The 21,102-nt window shown below is 35.9% G+C and overlaps 1 protein-coding gene across 3 annotated transcripts; it reads right to left on the bottom strand.

The window, feature by feature from the left end:
* Positions 1-1,962: 1,962 nt before the first annotated feature.
* On the bottom strand, positions 1,963-15,794 carry LOC110794103 (aquaporin NIP3-1-like). 3 transcript variants are annotated; one of them, XM_056840549.1, is made up of 2 exons: positions 14,862-15,794; positions 1,963-2,634 (listed from the first exon to the last, which is right to left on the bottom strand). In XM_056840549.1, exons 1-2 carry the CDS (start codon positions 15,087-15,089, stop codon positions 2,617-2,619), a joined length of 246 nt encoding a protein of 81 aa, XP_056696527.1. In that variant the 5' UTR covers positions 15,090-15,794; the 3' UTR covers positions 1,963-2,616. The 3 variants fall into 3 exon arrangements, with proteins under 3 accessions (XP_056696527.1, XP_021854744.2, XP_056696526.1); XM_021999052.2 differs by having other exon boundaries at positions 1,963-2,606; XM_056840548.1 differs by having other exon boundaries at positions 1,963-2,575.
* Positions 15,795-21,102: the final 5,308 nt, after the last annotated feature.

Here is a 21,102-nt window from a genome sequence, read left to right as displayed (position 1 = left end):
TTTGAGATTTTTAGTTGGTGAAACACAAATTTGGATTTTTTTAAGCCGTAAAACGCAAAAAGTCCTTGTTAGAAAGATATCAGAATCCAATACAAATGTTTAAAAAAGACGGTCTCGTGACTATAAGACAACATTTTTGGTGGTTTTGCATGGCTATCCCGCAGTGCTGAAATCAGTATGATGTCGGCTTTTTTAAAACAAAATTATTAATATTTATTTATTGAGCGAAAGCTCAACTATCGGTCATAAGTGTAATTATTTGTGTAATGATAACTAATTTATGTAATAGCTTAACTACTCATAAGTGCAAATAATTGTATTATACTTTATCTAATCTATATAAATTATTCTTCTCATAAGTGCAACTATTTGTATTATACTTTAACTAATCTATATAAATTATTCTGCTCATAAGTGCTGCATGAAATGATACCGTAAAATCTGAAAATGATAATAAAATGTGGGCCGAATATTTGATGTATGTAAAGCTACGACGTGTTATAAAATATTGTCTTAGAAGAAAAATTCACCCCGACTATGGTGCAATCGTAAATGGCGTTGCCCCCCAAAATTTAACACAACGTTCCTCCAAAATGTGCACTCAACTAAGGAGGAATTTGGAACTCATAATAATGCTCAAAAAGTAGGTGAAGAGAAGAGAAGAGAGTTAGAATTTTCGGTGTGTTTTGAAATGATCCCAAAAACTGATTTATATAGCAACAACATTTTATAACCGAAAATCACCTTTTAATAACTTAATTAAAACCGAAGATCAGAATTAAAATGGGAGATTAAAACGCAGGCAAGAATCAAGGGACCGTTTAACGTAAATCAAGCGGCGGTTACGATTCTGTCATTAAGGTTATGGAGTGAGCTACGTAACTGAACGGTCTCATAATAACTGGACCGCCAGTTACATCATGGCCCAAAAAGGAGGCCCCACCCCACCGCACACGTGCCACGAACACGAACACGAACACGAACCGACCGAACGGGCGGCGGCGGCGCGTGGGGATGCCTCCTTCTAGCCCACACCACTTGGGGAAGTACTTCAAAGTATAAACATTACTTCCCTATATTTAAACAAAGGGAAAAGTTCATTTTCTTTCCATGTGGGACAAAACCCTTTTCTTTAAATACTCCACTTGAAATGCCTACTTTTCATTTCTACCAATGTGGGACATTTTCACAAAATGCCAAAACTCTTTCTTTGCATTATTTCCAACAAGTGCAACTATTTTTATTATACTTTAACCGTACTTCAACTAATATATATATATATATATATATATATATATATGAACTTTTACTTTAAAAAAAAAAATATACTCCTTATATGAACTTAATTATTCGGCTTATAAGTGCAATTATTTATATTATACTACAACTAATTTATGTAATCTATACACTATACTTATTAATTTTTGACTAATAAACGCACATAAATAATTGCACGAAATAGGCAGAGCGTGCGGAAGAACTTTCCAGCGCTAGACAGTGCAAACATGTTCTTTTATGGCACATGGCAGCCAGGCGGTGTTTATTTCTGGTGCCTGGCTATTTTTGTTGCTTTGTAATTTTGATCTAGTGACCGTTTGAGTATACATGGTTGCGCTGCAAATTTCTTGCGCTCAACAGATCAATTTTTGAAATTTGTAGCGTCGTCCCGGCAGACGCTGAAATGTTTTGGCTCCTGTCCGAGTTTGCAAAACACATAATTCTGGTAGTATAATTCGTAGTTTTTTATTGGGTTTTTAATGTTTTAATCATTTTTTATTGACCTTATTAAAGTTGTTGACCCTAAACTACGTGTCTGGTTGGTTAGTTTTACATAGCACAATAAATTTCTTCACTATAAAAACATAAGATTCCGATCATTATTGACAAACCTGCCGAAAATCCCGCAAACATATAATTAAATATTCGCATGAATTTGCAATTAATTACACCAAATTAATTCACCCCTTTAATTCTTTGCAAATGTATAAAATTAATCCATATTAATGTAAATGATTATGAAATTAATTAGATGCTCGTGATACCACTGTTAGGTTATGAACAATCTAATGTCATGCGTAATAAACCATAAATGCCAGAATCCAAATTAAATGCACATAATCATTTAGCATAATTTAGTGAACACACTTTGTGATGTGTACCTTCCCTTGCTGCTCCAGAACCAAACAAGAACAAGTTAGAACACCAAACTTCGTCCCTTCGTAGAAAGTCAACAATACGTTTGGATCCGCCTTAGATCGTACCAACGAGGATATAAAATAAAGTTTATGATTTCAGGATCTCACTTTTAGGTGATATGCAAAGTGTATTGAATTGTGCGTTTTAATTCATGACCATAAGCCATGAATTTATGGGAAATAGGAAAAACTTTAGGATCCAAAATCCTAGAACAATTTAGGAAAGTTTTGGGAATATAACAAAAACCAAAACCCTAAAACACTAGGGTGGCCGACTGCTTGTAAGGCAAGAAAAATGACCAGCCTTGATGCACAACCAAGGCTTCGAAGCCTGCCTTGTGCGCTGCCAGGGCCGTCTCCGACAATTTGGTGGCCCTGTTCTAGCTTATCAACAACGTTCATATGAGGCCCCTAAAAAAATTTAGAGCTCAATTTTCAACTATAAACATATTAGTGTTATATAACAGAATATTAATGCAAATGTATAGAGACAAAATATCTCAACAAAACCAAAGACATCTTTAATTACTTAGAAACACAAATCCTTCTAACATTCTTTGAAGCACAATAATCAATTATATCTTCATAATCAATTGTTTTCAAAATATCATTCTGAATTACAAATACAATATTTCAGCATTTGAAAAATCAAACAACAAATTAAAATTACATAAAATTATACTCAGTAGAAATACAAATATAAAACCATTAAGAAAGATAGATACAACCTAAATGTATGGCTTGTCAAACGAAGAAAGATGAGAAATTGATTGCTTCCCCTCTTAGAATTACTGCAAATTGTAGTTATTGATACTCTCGATTTCCCCTTCTTTGAATTGAAAAAATTCGAACTTGCAGATGACACTTGAGAGATCTTTATGACTTGATACATATACTATAAGAAATTTATCCATCGAACACCATGATTTTAGGTGGGTTTTTGAGAAAATGGATTGATAAGGAATAAAGAAGATGAACAGCAGTTTCATAATTGCAGAAAAGGTAGGTGAATATTTCAGTCAATTAGAGTATTTTTAGGAGAGATAATTAAGGGAATTAAGAAAATTAATTGATTACTTTTTGGAAATCAAACCATGGGAAGGAGAGAGAATTTGAAGAGTTATTTTTGGGTTCCATGATTAACTGTTTCAAGAATTCACGGGGAAGGGAAGAACTGAAAAAGACGTGCGTTTTTTTTTAAGATTTAATCCAACATGCGTTTTTTTTGGGCCCCCAAAACTTTGGGGCCTTGTGCCATAGGTCCGACCAGACCTCCCAATGGTCGGCCCTGTGCGCTGCCCAACGCAACGCTTGCCAGCTCCAGCCATGCACGCGCGCTGGGTTGCTGGGCCTGGCGTGTAGCTTTGTGTGCTTGGCCTTATGGCTTGGCATGCATTGCTGTGCGCTGGGCCTTGTTGCCTAGCGTGCTGCGATTCACTTGCGGTTTGGCTCATCGAGCGATGGGCCGATCCCGGAATTTATTTCCGATTCGAACAATATTTACGTTTCTGATAATATTTCAGATTCCGAAAATATTTCCGATTTCGACAATATTTCCAATTCCGGTAATATTTCCGTTTCTGGTTATATTTCCGATTCCGACAATATTTCTATTTCCAATAATATTTCCGATACGAACCATATTTCCGTTTTTGGCAATATCTTCGACTTCGATAATATTTATATTTTCGTTATGAACCATATTTCCGTTTCCGGTAATATCTTCATTTCCGGAAAATATTCTTTCTTTGCCTTTTGACAGTTTGTTTAGCTCCCACTGAAACAACCATCCGTCATTTTCGAATACCCATAATTAGAGTATTTACTGAATATAATATTCACCTAAATAGTTCATATGTTCACCTACTATTTGTGTGACCCTACGGTTTCAGTCAAGAGTAAGTTGTGATATTAATAACATTAATTCACTTGAACTGAAGCGACATCTAGCTAGACATTCAGATCACTTGATCACACTGAATAATTAACTTTCTTAATTAATACTAAACCGCATTTATTATATTTAGCATGAAATGCATTAAATGCAAACTTGGATTAGGGAATTATTTCCTTCAGGTGTATAATTTATGTCACCCAGACCTAATCCCACAACAAATGTACCATCTTCATAGCACCTTTCTGCTATTTCAATGAGAGAAGTCATGATCTCAGTATCATACCTCCATCTACCATCTCCATTACCATATTTCACCCAATTAGGTGTACCATCCTCAAAATTAATATCACTAAGCTTAGCCTTAAACTCAATGTATGGTGCCCTATGTGGAAAACAATGCACAATTGTTGTAGCTATGACATCTACTTTCCTCAAGTGTGGTAAATTTTTAATCTCAGCTAAGTAGTTACACCCAAATTCGATCTTCTTCACATACAAGTATGGAGTATACAAGTATGGAGTCTCATCCTCAAGTTTCTCTAAGTATCTAGGTTGGAAACTTTGAAGGCAACATCTCAAATCCTGAAATACACAACTTAAAATTTCTTACTAACGTGTTCCCATAAAACCAACCACCAAGAGAAATAAATTAAGCTTGAAAGCTTAAAAAAATTCAATGGACAAGTATATGATTAACATGAATCATGATGTATTTAATCACATAAAGCATAATAAATCATGTTAAAAGTTCAATCAATTCAAAAAAGTAAACACTTAGCACATATTTGAATTAAAAGACACTTAAAGTGCATACTTAATCTAAATATGCCCTTCTTAAACTACCCATTGCTCACTTAGAATAAATATTAATTTCCAAAAATAATTAAGAAATAACTCCTATATAATCGAAATTATTTAAAATTAATTCGAAAATTATTAATAAATATTCAAAATGTAAATGTTAAAATTTGAAACTAAAATCGATTTATTTGAATTATTCCAATTAAATAGGGAAAAAAAATTCGGACTTTTGAAGAAAATTTTCGGAAAAATTTAAGTTCAATTTCGAAATTAAATCTTAATTTTCGGAATTTATAAATAAATGATTAAAATCCTTATTTACTTTTAAATGATCCTGAAATTTGACTTTCAAAATATTGTGTACTCAGAATTATCTTTTTGACTTTAGGAAAATAAATTTTTTTTAAATTCAACCTAAAGTTCCGCAAACCACATAAATAGTATGAATTACTATCAATTAACTATTTTAAATCGTAGTTTAAGGAATTACCAACTTGCAATATTAATAAGTGCAAAACATCACTTAAACTAAAGTTCTGATACCACTTTGTAACACCCTAATAATTCTTTGCTTTTATAAAACTATTTTTAAACTTAAATAAAGGAATTAATAGAATATTACCGCCACCGTGATAACGGTTAATGATAGTACCTGAATTACGCAGCTGTAGACACCTAATTCGTGTCTCCCCTAATGGGATGATGACGAAACCATTATCCTTGCTAGGTGGTTGGTACAACTCCGTGCGGAAGTCCCAATTGCTAAGATGTATTCCAAAATCCAAAGTCCAATATCCGAGCCCTTTCCCATTTCAAAACTCGGTACAAAATTCAATTTCCAAAATTCATGTTCAAAATCCAAACACAATCTCACCCAATGGAGCTCTCCATTGGTTTTAAAAGGCCATTCCAATCAAAATGCCATTAAGCAATCCAAAATCGGGCGCCGACCTACAAAACCGAGCATGCAGGGCCCCGTCCCGTAAAACCAAGTCCAAATACAAATCCCGAATTCAAAAGGTGGGTTTTTAGTCGCAAATTCTTGCCTTAACCTCCAAGAAAACACTACGCTCCAAGATCGTACAAAGGTACAATCCCCCCGGTACAAGAAGGACGGCGTCATCGTCCTTCTTTTGGCGACACATGCGTCACGTCAGCAGCGCCTGACAGCCCCTATTTAAACCCTTTATTTCCACCATATTTGGAGGAGGAGAATTTAATACAACGTCGTAATACACATTTTCCCTCTTAAATTCAAACACAAAATCAATCTTCAAAAACCTTCAAATTTTCCTACAATTTTTCCAAACATCAAAGCAATTGGGAGTAAAAATCGAAAATCTAGCCTAAACCTAACAAGGTAAAACCGAATCACTAATACAAATCACCATGATTTAATCCAACTTTCTACCTTTCTTATTTCAAGTTTACTAATCCTATGATGTTCTTGTGATGTTCATACTCACTTGAACTAGGAAATGTCTCAAAAGGAGTAATCTTTGAGGGGATTTCATACTTGAAACCCCCCTCAAATGATCTTCAAAACTCCCTTTACAAGTTTCAAGTCTCAATCTTTATGCTTTTTTTTTCAAAAAATATGATTAGTAAGTTGAGGCTTTCATTCTTGAAAGTGTTCCTTACAACAATCATCATTCTAATCTTCAAAAATCTTTAACTTTATGCAAGTTCAAGGATGTTTGGAAAAGTGCAAACCCTTTTCCAAACTAGAACACATGAACATCCAAATTTCTATGTTCAATATTCAATGATATTTAAATGAGATCAACTTCTCTTTAAACTAGAATCAATTTCAAGTCATGGAGCATATTAAAGGTGAGGCCTTTTAACATGAAAAGGTCTAATCTTTAAGAACCAAGGTTCCTAATTTCAATATTAAAGTTCTATATTCAAGTTCAAGTTCTATTTCAAGTTCTATTTTGATATTCCAAATCAATGATACTTCAAGATAAGAAACTCATCTAAAGTTAAGATTTTTAGAGAATTGAATCCATGTCGGGCGCAACTATTATTAAGAAGTTTCTTGGCGTTCGGATTTCAAAACTATAGTACTATTTCAATATCGTACTTTCAATATCGCAATTTCAATACCGCAATTTCAATACCGCACTTTCAATTCCGCACTTTCAATACCGCAATTTAAATATCGCAATTTCAATATCGCAATTTCAATAACGCAACCTTTACTCGCCTTTTCAAGGCGATGTGGTTTTGCACTTAAACGGTGTTGTACGCATTTCAATAATTCCTTTTCTATTTGTGATGATGCTTTACGTGGTTATTTCTTTCATCACCCAACATGCTAAATACAACAATATACAAAAGGTTACATCACGCTTATCAAAGATAATTTTTGGACAAACCGGCCTTAGGTTCCTTGAATTAACTTTAAAGCAAAGTGAACACGTACAAGTAGCAATTTCAATGTATCTAAATGCATGATTCAACCAACCTAGTGCCATGATTAGTATTTCGCAAAACAATCCTTGTCGTGTGTTTAAATGTGTTTCTAAAGCCTATCAAAATAAGCGATTCTCTCCCGTACCCGAATCTCACACATTCAGTTTCAAGATTCAATGCCTTGTCCAAAAAGAGTCAACTTTTGTCCTTCCAAATGGGACCCTTAATTTGTTTGGTGGCGAGTCCGTCAATGTTCAATATTTTGAAAGCCATATGGTTATTTTGCGCACTTTCTTATATTTTGAGCTTTGATTTTTCTATCTTCAAAATTCAATTACATCACTTGTGTGAACCTAGAATTTGGCTCCCCTTTTAAGGGTGGTATTGAGAAGATCAAGTCAAATTTAGTTGATCACACACTTGACAAATTGAACAAGTTAGAGAGCTTGGTGAGTCTTAAACAAGATTCATCAAGCTCTCATAACTTACGTACAAAATTCAATGTACAAGCTATACGAAATACGAAAAATACCACTACAAGAGAAAAATAAAAAAAAACCCTACAATCTAGCGACTCCACTGGGGAATCTTATACTTCAAATGCAATGTTGAGCAAACTGCCACGCTCAAGCGCTGAGCGCAGGCAGGAGCGCTGGGAGCTGGTGCATCGTCTTGCCCTGTTGAATGGACTTGGTGCAGTGGCTTCCAGTGGCCCTTTGCCCATTCTTCCCAAAGTTCGAATGGGAGTTTAGCTCAAATTTTGAACTTCGAAAGAGCGCTCCCAAACTTCGAGAACGAACGCCGAAAGGTAGGCCTTTTAAATACAAAATTCAAATACAATTGTGATTCTAGGCATCTCATGCATGTTTTTCGAAAATACTATTTGTGTAAAATGAATTTCTACCTTCGCCCGTACGAATATGTTCTACATTCGGGCTAGCCCCGGTGGTAAAGGAGTGGTCACTCTCCATACGGCTCCCGACCAAATTGTTTGACCACTTCCGAGCCCACTGAACCTTGACATTTATTTGATGTTCCCGACATCTTGCATGGAGGTCGTCCGCCAACAAACACATCCCTTGGGTAGAGGTGCTTTGTTACCGGATCCGCCTTTCAGTCAAGGACCTTTTGCCTCCTAAGCCAACCACTTGCATCATACAAAACTTAGACCGACCTTAGGTTGAGAACTTTGCATGTCGCATTCATATTCATGCTAGTGTGACAACGTTCTATTTGTGCAATGTGTGGGCGTCTTTACACACGTGAATGGCTAACCCCGAGTTCTAGCTTTACCAAAACCATTAGCCTCCAACTAGAAAACCTTACCCCTAGGAGCATCATTCAAACCTCATGCATCTAAAATCACTGATTTAGGCTATTCTAGGAGTGCTACTCCATTTGATTCAAATACCCCTAAACACGCCTCACGCACAAATGCCAAATTCAAAAAATCCAATCCAACGGCATTATAATCCGGATTTCCAAGTCAAATTGCCAAATCCAAATTTCAAAATCCAACGGCGTAATAATGCCGGATTTCCTAGTAAAATTTCCAGCTCCAAATTTTAAAAAATCCAAACGGCGTCATAATGCCGGATTTCCGAGTCTAATTTCCAAATCTAAATTTCAAAAAATCCAAAAGGCGTCATAATGCCGGATTTCCGAGTCAAGATTTCAAATCCAAGTCCTATGTTCAAAACCCTAAGTTCAAATTTCCAAATCCATAATGGCGTAATGTCGGATTTTCAAATTCCAAAACCTTCAAATTTTAAATTCAAATCTTCAAGGTCTCATCTTCTATACAAAAAGCTTCCTTCTTCAAATTCCAAATTCAAGTTTCCAATCAAATTAAAGTTTCAAATTCAATTTCAAGTTACAAAGATATTAGCAAACCATTACTCTCAAATACAAGTTCAAAAACAATCCCAATGGGTTGAAATTACCTAGAAATAATACAAAATTCAATTCCCATGGGTTTAAATTCCCTAGAAATAATACAAAATTCAATTCTCATGGGTTGAAATTCCCTAGAAATAATACAAAATTCAATTCCCATGGGTAGAAAACCCTTTGAAATAATACAAATTCAATTTCCCACGGGTTGAAAACTCCTTGAAATTATACAAATTCAATTTCCGAATGGGTTGAAATCCCCTAGAAATAATACAAATTCGATTACAATGGGTTGAATATCCCTTGAAATAATTCAAACCCCATCCAAATTCAAAAAACAATTCCAATGGGTTGAAAATCCCTAGAAATAATACAAAATCCAAAAATTACCGTTGGGTTGAAAATTCCTAGAAACAATACAAAATTCCAATGGGTTGAAAATCCCTAGAAATAATGCAAAATTCAATCTCCTCCAACGGGTTGAAATTCCCCCAAAATATTCCGAGTTCTATTGTCGAGTTAAAATCCCCCTAAAATATTCCAAGTTCTAATGTTGGGTTGAATTTCCCCTAAAATATTCCAAGTTATATTTTCGGGTTGAAATCCCCCTCAAGTATTCCAAGTTATATTGTCGGGTTGAAATTCCCCTAAAATATTCCAAGTTCTATTGTCGGGTTGAAATCCCCCTAAAGTATTCCAAGTTCTATTGTCGGGTTGAAATCCCCCTAAAATATTCCAAGTTCAAACGCCGAATTGAAATTCCCCTAAAATATTCCAAGTTCTATTGTCGGATTGAAACTCCCCTGAAATATTACAAGTTCAAATGCCGGGTTGAAATTCCCAGCCTTAAATATTCCAAGTTCTATTGTCGGGTTGAAATCCCCCTAAAATATTTCAAATTCCTATTCCAAAGAATGTAGCCTTCAGAAAAAAATGAAGCTCCTCTACAAACATTTCCAATGGGTTGTAAATCCTAATACAAGTACCAGATCCAATAGGTTGAAACTCCTCTGAAATATTTCCAATGGGTTGCAAATCCCAATACAAGTACAATTTCCAAAATACCGAATCTTCGGAGTGGCAGTTAGAGTCAGTCTAGGTCTCATTCATCTGCATGCATATCATGTCATGTGTCGGAAAGTCCAAGTTCTAAAGTCATGTCGTGTCATGTGTTTCAGAAGGAATCGAAGGATTTTGTGGGTTCGTCGAAAAGGAGAGAGACTGAAGAGAGCTCCATCAGCCCTAACCTCCCTTATAGCCGGCATCGAACAGACAGCAAGTCCATCTTCAACAAATCAAACTTCGAACCCTTTTTTAGAACCAATTCAAGAACCAATGGCAACCGCTGATCAGATTACCCAGCTCGTGGTAGCCGTAGCCAGTCTCAATACGAACTTGGAACTTGTGAGTAATTGGCTGGGTGGCGTGGAACAAAGTGCAGTTCCAGTTGATCTTAATAAGAAGATCGAAAGAATGGTCAACAAGGTAACCAACAGGGAAAACTACTTCGACACCTAGGTGAAGGATGATCTCAAGGGGAAGGCCAATTTTCCCGACAAGTTCTCTGCCAATGATATCCCTAAGTTCAAATCAACAAACAACCCCAAATATCATCTCAAGAACTTCAGAGCCACCATGGAAATCAAGGGGGTTGATCATGACCTATACCCGTGGTGTTCCCTATGTCCTTGGAACTAGTCTGCCAGAAATGGTACTATTCCCTCAAAGATCATGAGACTAACACTTGGGATGCAGTAGCCCATGCTTTCACGGAACAATACTAGCCGAACATACAATTGCAAAAAACTCTCCGAGAGCTAGAGATGCTTAGACAAGGGCACCGGGAGGGTTTTACCAATTACCTCAACTGATGGAGAGAAATAGCCTCTCAAATGGTAACCCGACCGTCTGATAGGGAGTTGGTCAAGATCTTCATTGCCGTTCTTTACCAAAATACAACACCCATATGAAATATCTAGGCCTGGAAAGCTTCAAGAGGACCTATGACATTGGGGTCGACATTGAAGATGATCTCTTGAAAGCACCCACGGCACCAACTCCACAAGCTGAAAAGTGGAAAAGTAAGAAGGCCGAAACAACATCCAAGGTCCACGACGTTAACACTTTAGAAGCTCCTCAAGGTCAGGTCCAAAAGGCAAGCAATTTCAACAAAAATAACACTAATCAATGCAACTTCCAGAGCAGGCCCCAGAAGGTTTTCACTAACCTGGGAATGTCCTATTCAGACACTTTCGACCGGCTGGCAGAGAAACAATTGATTACTCCTAACGATCCAACCGAGGATCCTCTAGCTGACAAAAGATCCAAAAGTTGGGACCCGAATGCGTATTGCAAGTTCCACCAGGGAAATGGGCATGACATTGAAAACTGTTTCAAGCTTAAGCATCTAATCTAAAACATGGTGGACAACAAGACACTACATTTGCCTCCAGGGGCCAAGCAATCACCATCGGTCCTAGCCATCTCCCAGGATTGCGGAGATGAGGAAGATGTTTCCCATGTAACCTGATTTCTACAATGTACAATTCATCTTTTGAATTGGTGGTCCCAATCTTCCACCATCTAATGCCGCACCTTCAAGACTGGGTGATCCCCAAGCCTCGGGTAACCTCAGACATCCAAGTGAACATTTATCCCCTTTCAATTCTCAAGGAATAGGCTTCACCGAGTACGATATAATGCTGGAACAAACAATCAAGCTTCATGGCGTTACATACAAAATCCTGGGGATCCTGGAGCTAGTCTTCTTTGTTGGGTCCTACCACAACCAAGATGAGTTCATGGTCATTGACATACCAACTAATTATGATGTGCTATTCGGGGAATCTTGGCTCGAGGAACTACTAGACGGTCCTTCCTGCTTCACACCCAAAGGCTACAACTACAAAAGCACCTCCATCAAGCAAGCACAAGAAAAAAGCAATCATGATTTATGATTTATGAAAAGTGGGAAATGTGTAAAAAAAAAAAAGATTCATGACAATTATTTTGGAACATATGGAGTACATATCCTTTTTATTTAATTCCCTTTTACGGAGTATATTGTAATATAAAAAAAATTGTGTTTAATTTTTTTTTAATGATAATAAAGGTAAAATAGACCGTCAATATTTACACCACTAAGTCATATCTTTATATAATAGAGATAGATGAGAATTGCAAAGACTTTTACTAAGAAGGAAGAGTTCTGAGGACTTTGGCTGGTGTTTGTACTTCATTTTATTTAGTTGCTATATTTTGAGGACAAATTGTGTTTTACCACCTACAAAAATCGGAATTTTTTTACCACCTAAAAAGCTAAAACTTGTAGTTTACCACGTCAAAAAAAAAAAACTTGTTTTTACCACATGAAAACAGTAAAATAGGTCAAACCTTTATGTGTGGCTATCTAATTCAATTTCTCTCCAATTTTTCCTTGTGTTATTTTCTTTAACTCTTTCACCCTTCTCTCTTTACTACCATTGAAGTTTGTCAATTTTGTGAATTAATGATGGTGCAAATTATGTGAATTCATGGAAGATAAGGAAGCAGGGGAAGAGAAGAGAGTTAAATACATGAAATCTTGGAAGAATATAACATATTAGGAATATTACTGTTATTGTAACCTCCCACATAACATTTTCATCTATTTTTCCATTTTTTAGGTTGTAAAATACAGTTTTTAGTTTTCAACGTGTCTCCTGCGTGACCAGCCACACCATCAAATTGTTGGTGTGACGCGCGCAACTACTATGGAAAAGGTTATTGACTAGTGTTACTTGACTTTCTATGTTGGTGTTACTTATAAATTGTATTCGCTGTTACCTTTTTTGTGTTTTACAGTAGTTTCTTCAATTTCGTGTAAGAGGTTCCTTGTATAGACCGGTGTTACTTGACTTTCTATGCTGGTGTTACTTATATATTGTATTCCTTGTTACTTTTCTTGTTTTATTGCAGTTTCTTAAACTTCATGTTAGAAGTTCATTGCATAGACTGATGTTACTTGACTTTCTATGCTGGTGTTATTTATACATTGTAACCGTTGTTACTTTTCTTGCTTTATTGTAGGTTCGTATTAGAGGTTCCTTGTATAGACCATTGTTACTTGACTTTCTATGCTTGTGTTATTTATACATTGTATTCGTTGTTACTTTTCTTGTTTTATTGTAGTTTATTCAATTTTATGTTAGAGGTTCCTTGTATAGACTGATGTTACTTGACTTTATATGCTGGTGTTACTTATACATTATATTCATTGTTACTTTTATTTTTTATCGCAAGTTCTTCAATTTCATGTTAGAGGTTCCTGTTATAGACTTGTGTTACATGATTTTCTATGTTGGTGTTACTTTTTTTTTACTGCATTTTCTTCAATTTCATGTTAGAGGTTCCTTATATAGACTGGTGTTACTTGACTTTCTATGCTGGTGTTACTTATACATTATATTCGACGTTATATTTTTTTTTTATTATTGAAGTTTCATGTTAGAGGTTCCTTGTATAGACTGGTGTTACTTTATTTTCTACGCTGGTGTTACTTTTGCTTTTGGTTGGAGCTTTTCTAATTCCAAAAAGGGGGAAAGGTTTGAAGCTACTCACTTCCGAGTATTCCGTTAACTAACCCGATGGACTTTAAAGACAGTTGGCTTATTTATAAGTGTGAAGACGCCACACCATCAAGTTGATGGTGTGGCTGGTCACATATAAGACATGAGGTTTAGTTTTTTAGGTGGTAAAAAATAAATTTTTGATTTTTTTGATGGTAAAAAACAATTTATCCATATTTTGACCATGAATGTCTCATAAATGTTCAAATAGAACATTTTAATTTTGACGTGGGAAGTAAAACTTTAAGGAGTCGCTTGGTTTATGATACGTAGTGGGAAGTAAAATCAGGGGCGGCGCTGGGGCGATGCTACCAGGGCGACAACACAGAGCCCTAAAATTTTAATATGTATTTAAGTTATTCTACTGAGATAAAGAAAATCGTACAGTGCGATGGTTGAGTGACAAGCTATATGACCCAAAGGACCCGCGTTCGAATCAAGAGCAGTAGTTTTTTTTTAAAATATTTCTCAATTTTTGTGTTGTTTTGATTATCAGGGGTTATTTAAATTTTCATAGATTTAAAGAATGTTTAAGGCTAAACCAATATGCTTGTTGGTTCAGTGATGAATGAGGCTGAACTTGGTAGAAAGGACCCCGTGTTCGATCTCCCGCAACAACAATTGGAAGGGGACTGAAACCTATCCACTCAGAACTTGCCCCGAATCCGAATTAGCCCTAAGGGTGAAGCGGGTGATACACCAAAAATAAAAGAATGTTTAAGGCTTTAATCCTTTTCAAGTTTTCGCTTTGCAGTAATTCGCCAATCCGGTGTTGTCATATCTTCCTCTTCTTAATTTATTTATCAGATTATGTTTATTTTTTATGTTTAAATTGTTATTTGACACTTTAGATATATTAAAATCGCACATGGCCCATTTAGTTTGCCCCCGCCCTTGAGTAAAATTTACTATGAAGAATGTTTAGAAAAATATTTTTCAAATGCAAAATTCACTTTCATGTGTTAGTACAACAAATCAATACAAGCAATTTCGATCAGAAAATTGATCGAAAAAAAAGCAGCAATTAACGAGAGGGCCTATATGAGTTACCTTACGGGTGAGAGTGACGTCAGGAGTTTTGGAGACATCAGTGACGGAGGCAGGACCCGATCCAAATCCAAACGGGCCCTCAGGGAGGCAGTTGCATTTTGGTAACGGCGACTGCTTGTACGACAGTGAGTCAACTCCTCTACGCGGGAGCAGCGGCGGTGGTGTTTCATTTGGTGTCTGAGGCACCGATACCGGCACTTCAGCCGGTGGCTCTGGAACTTGGTTCATTTTACTAAAAATATTTTTCTTAAATAAACACTTTAAATAAACACTAGAAATTATTTTTGGATTTTTTTTAATGTTTATTTTGGGAAAGGAAAATAAGGAATTATTGGTTTACGAGTACGGATCCTCTAGAGTTTTAATAAAACTCTACAAGATAGAGTTGTATCTAAACCATACATTTTAAAATCAATGGCTCATATTGATAGAAAAAATATGGAGAATTTTGGAAAGATAATATATAAACCACTGATTTTTCATTCAATGGTTAATATGCTCAAACTCTACCTTATAGAGTTATTTCAGAACTCTAGAGGATCCAAAACCTTGGGTTACATAATTTGGTGGTTTTTATAAAGTTTATTTCAAGGCTTCGTCTGAAAATGAGCCACCACGAACAACAATTGAGCAAGATTAAACTTAAAACTAGACAGACATAACCATAATGTCTAGATAGAAATCACAAACGTTTTTAAAAAATATTTTGGGAGATCAAAGGCATAATAAAACAAGCTTAAAGTTACATAATTTGAAAGGTTTTATTAACGTATTTCTATGGTTTAATAATTTTGGGAGCTATAGAGAAGTGAACCATGGAGAATTTGGGATGAGTGAAACAGAGAGAAAGATGGCAATTATTTAAAATTGAGTTAGGTTAGCACTTAGCAAATGACTGTCTTTAAAGTTTAAACAATCGAAAAAGTAGAATGGCCTCTTTGGTTGTGGCCTTGTGGGAGATGATAAGGGATGCCTGCATGTTAATTAATTAGGCCATGCTCTTTTATTCAACCGTATTTTGTTAAGAGGTTACCTGAACGATATACGAAGTACTCCTAACGTCCCTTAATACTCGCACTGGTTTGATCAGTGCAAATTTAAGACACGTTAATTGAATTATTAATTTAATGGGTGTTAGTTTATAGTGAGGTTTTTTTTAATATAGTTAGTGGGAAATGTGTAAGGGGTGGGGTGTGGTTAGTGGGGGGTGTGAATTTTTAAATAATTTTTTGTAAAGAGTAGAGGCGTAGGTGGGTTAGTAGTTAAGTGTGAAAAATAATGTAATATTGGTAAAGATTTCCTTTTATAGAAACGGTGCAAGTATTAAGGGACGGCCGAAAAAAGGAAACCGGTGCGAGTATTAAGTGACGGAGGGAGTAAATAGTAAGGAAATTTAGTTGAATTTAATATATGGAGTAATAATAATGTAAGTGGTATAGTCGATAATAAAGAAATATAAAAAAGCAAGTGGGTATTAAAGTCTCAACAAATGAAATTGTTTATCTCTATTATATAAGGCCACATGAAAGTAGGAAATAGTAAACAATGGAAAAGCGGTTGTAAAAATTATCAAAAATTGGAACTATAACTCCTAAATAATACAGTCGCAAATTCGCAATTATTTATTATAAATCCTAAAAGATTCGCAATTATTTATTATCAGTCCTTTTTTTGAACACAATTCAATTCAATATTCATTTAAGTTCAATTTAAGTTTAAGGTATGTTCTGTTCGATTTAACTTATTTCAGACAAATTATTAAGTTTTTCAGACAAAATAAGTTCAGATAATATAAGTTCAGACAAAATAAGTCAAATGAAACGGAGCCTAAGTTCAGTTAATTTAAGTTTATTTCAGTTTTATACATTTAATAAAATAAAAATAAAAATAATAATATTACTATTATTACTATTATTATTATTATTATTATTTTGTTAATAATAATAATAATATTAATTATTATTATTATTATTATTATTATTATTATTGTTATTATTATTATTTCATGAAATGCCCATGAGATTAAACGAAATGCAAAAAATATCCTCATGTTTTCAGAATTGCATCAAATAAGATTTGTGAAAATATATTAGATGTCCTTCCCGACTAACGGACATTAGCTCAGTTAACTAATTAGCTCATTTACTCTCTTGTTTATTTTCTCTTTTAATGCCCCTTCTCTTTCAATTAGTCATTTTTTATGGGGATAGCGGAACACCGTGTAGCACTAACTCGTATGTGATTAACAACGATTAACAATTACGAGGAACAAATTAAGCAAGCAAACCAAGCATGAAAATGGAGGCAAGAAAATTTACCGTGGGAACCCGAGTATCGGAAGAAAACCCACCAATCCACTATGAATAACATGATGATGATAAACAACAAAGATTTGGAACCTTTCTTCAACCATGAAAGTTCCCCCTCAAACTCTCCCTCTCTTAACCCTAAGTGTATGAGCTTACATGAGGTTACATCTTTGCTCTCTTTCTCTCACCACACTTTAATTAGAATGCTTACAATGAGTATATATAGTGCTAGGGTAAACATTACAATCCAAGGGTCATAAAAAACAAGCCATGTCTCTTGATCAAAACATAAAGAGATAAAACTAGCAACATCCGGCGCGAAAACCAGTGGGCCCGCTAGGCCACCCGCTTGATCACGCAAGGAAGAAGAAATTTGCAACTGCAATGCCCACTGGAAACCAAGCGGCCCCGCTGGATTTTCTTACCTAACCTTTCTTCCACCTTCCAAGCCTCTCCTTATGCCTTTGTTTCCCATCAAACCCATCTCCACACTACATCAAACCCCAACAATCTCCCACCTGGAGATCGGGTTCAAGTGTGAGTTTGACATAATATAACTCATTAACCCTTTAGGATTTAACATGTCTACATAAAACTTCTCAATTTCCAAACCCGGAAATTAGTTTATTGATAGCACACCCACAATGACACCATCATCGTCTTCACCTCCATTTAGATGCAACTCTACCACATAAACCTATACTATACACCCTCCTACCTCGGAGGTCAGTTTATTCAAGAGACAACTGAAGGAAATAATGCCCTTGGTCCAAGTATGCATTCAATGCTAAGTCTAATAAATGCGGTTCAGTATTAATAAAACAAGTTAATAATTCAGTGAGAGCAGGTGAACTGAAAGCCTAGCTAGAGGCCGCTTCAGTTCAAGTGGAATTAATAATATTAATCCACAACTTACTCTTGACTGAACCCGTAGGGTCACACAAATAGTACGTGAATGGATCAAGTATTTAAGTGAATATTATTCATCAAGTACTCCATTTATGAACATTCGGAAACTACAAATCTCGGTTCCAGTGGGAGCTGAAATCGTCAAAAGGAAAAATAAAGAATACTTCGGAAATGATGATATTGCCGGAAACGGAAATATGGTTCATGACGGAAATATATATATTATCCAAGTCGTAGATGTTGCCGGAAACAGAAACATGATTCGTATTGGAAAATATTATCGGAAATAGAAAATATTGCCGGAATCGGAAAAAATTGCTGGAAATGGAAATATTACCGGAATCGAATATATAATCGGAATCGGAAAATATTGTCGGAATCGGAAATATTAACGAAAACATAAATATTGTTCGAATCGGAAATACATTCCGGAATTGGAAAACGAATCGGAAGCGCGACGTGCGAATGCTCGACGAACGAGCTTGCGAGTCGCAAGGCCCAGCGCAAGCGCCAGGCCCAGCGCCAAGCAAGCCCGCGCGGAGCAAGCATGCTTGGGCCGAGCAAGAGCAGCAGCGCCCAGCTCATGGGCCGCGTATTGTGGGTTGTCGCCAAGCATAGCGAAGCAACGTGGGCTTAGGCCACACGCTGCAAGGTTTTGGCCGGCCGGTTGCTTGCATGCTAAGCAAGCTGGTGTGCCAAGCTACTTGCGCATCAAGTAGTTTGGGCCACAAGTTATAGTTTTCCTAAATCCACTAAAATTAGACATTAACGGTAAATCTGAAATACTTAGTATTTGATTGTCCCTAGAATTCTAATATTATTAATTAACTAGAGTCCTAATAGATTTAGTTAATTGAATTCGAGTAGGATTGTAATTCCTTATTTCTACCCTATAAATATGTGGTTCATGATCACAATTTATTAAGCTATTCCAACACCTTAAATTCAAGGGAGAATTTAATACTTGCCTATCACCATTATGAGTTTCCCGAGTGCACATAAAACCTTAGAGAATATTCTAGTTGGTTGAATCTAAGGCAGATCTGAAAGTGACGTGGACTATCTATGGAGGGACGATATTTGGAGTCCTGTACTTGTTCTTGTTCGGTTCGGGAGCAGCTAGGGAAGGCACGCATCACATTGAATGTATACTAAATTATGCTAATTGACTATGTGACAATTAATTTGGATTTCTGGATTTATGGTTTTTCCGCATGAATTATATTGCTTATATTATTCATAATCTTACAGTGGTATCACGAGCCTCTAATTAATTCCATAATCAATTATAGTTAACATGGATTAAATTTTATAAATTTGCAATGATTTAAAGGGGTGATTAATTTCGTGTATGTAATTAATTGAAAATTCGTGCGATTATTTGATTATATGTTCGCAAGATATTTCGGCAGTTTTGTCAATAATGGTCGAAATTTATGTTTTTATAGTGAATTTCGCATGTAAACAACGTTTTTAAATTTTGACAAAAATCATACATTTGATGTCGAACCCAGAATTCCCAAGTTCGAAACCTAACTAGCTATGACTTTTTGGAGGTTTTAGTTTTTCGAATGCAACATTTGTAATTTTTATGATGTTAAATTAAATATTTGCGAATCTTGTATGTAAATCTTGAATCTATAATTGACCTACTGTATATGTTTAACAATTTTAAGGCCTAATCTTGTTAATATATAACTACTACGTTTCCGAGCTAATGCAACGCCATTTCCCGTTGCATTAGAGCCTAAAAACCGTCGTATTAGACCTGATGCAACGTCTCACAACCGTTGCATCCGCTGGCGTTGCATCAGAGCTAATGCAACGGAAATTAGCTCTAATGCAACGGCCTTACCACAACCGTTGTATTAGACGTTTAGCTAATGCGACGGTCAATATTCTATTATTGCAACGGTTCACTCAATTACAACGGCTATGTGTAATAAGCTATAATCAGAGCTAATGCAACGGTTGTATGCCTGTATGTATATATAATAATTAATTTAACATTACTGCCCAAAATAAATAAATTGACATTAATATAAATATACTTAAGATATTGAAGATGAATTTCATTTATAATAAATGAAATTGATATTTTTACATAGTCCCCCTTGGGAAAATTACAAAGACAAACTTCATACTCCTTATTAACTAATCAAAGTTAAATTGATATTCCCCAAACATACTCAACATTAATTAGACAATGGCACAAGCCATCAAATAACTACTGTTCCGGTGTTGTAAAGATGGAAACAATGGGCTTCGAATGAAGGCCCTTTTGTATGTGTTGAAGATCTTGCTTGTTTGAATGAGTGGAGTCCGAATTCACCTGCACAAGAGCAAAGTTACTAGCCTCGGGGGTGTTTCCGAGGAAAGCCCCTCCGATGCCTAAGTAAGAATGATGCTCGGATTCTAGAGAGAAGTTCTCTAGAAGAGTAGTCTTAAGGCGGTAAATTGGACGTACCTTGAGGTGTGAGCCTTGGCGGCCTATTTATAGTGTTTGCATAATAAATGCCCATAGGTCATTTATTACTATTGGGCCTTGGGCCTTAATGGATGGCTGAATAGCCACTGGTGGGTTCGATGTTGTTGTTTAGAGCCATTGGGCTTTGGACTTAGTGGCCCAATTGAGAGTCAATTGGGAGCCCAAACAACATGCCCCCCAGACCCGGTCCATTTAGAATTAAATGGGTGGGTTTCCAGCTGTCAGAAGTCCGAAAGTTCCCTCTCTTTTTTGAAAAGGGATGATTTGCATTGATGACAAGTGTTGGGAATTGTACTGTGTCATGGAGATCGTGGGTTTGAGGAAGTTGATGCGCCCTTTCTCTTTTCTATAAATATTGGGTGCTTTGCTCCTTGAACTTTTTACTCCTTATTTCAAACCCATTCTCTCTCTAAATTCCGGCGATCGCAGTGCAATTTGCTTCTTCAGATCTACGAAATTCGGCCAACTTTAGACTTCGGGAACTTGTGTTGTTCGCTTTATCGGCGAATTCCGCTTCGGAAAAAGGTAATTTGTT

Source organism: Spinacia oleracea, chromosome 3, assembly GCF_020520425.1.
Source record: "Spinacia oleracea cultivar Varoflay chromosome 3, BTI_SOV_V1, whole genome shotgun sequence".
Lineage (NCBI taxonomy): Eukaryota > Viridiplantae > Streptophyta > Magnoliopsida > Caryophyllales > Amaranthaceae > Spinacia > Spinacia oleracea.
The sequence above is the reverse complement of the archived record's forward strand: the minus strand, read 5'-3'. Positions and strand labels throughout refer to the sequence as shown.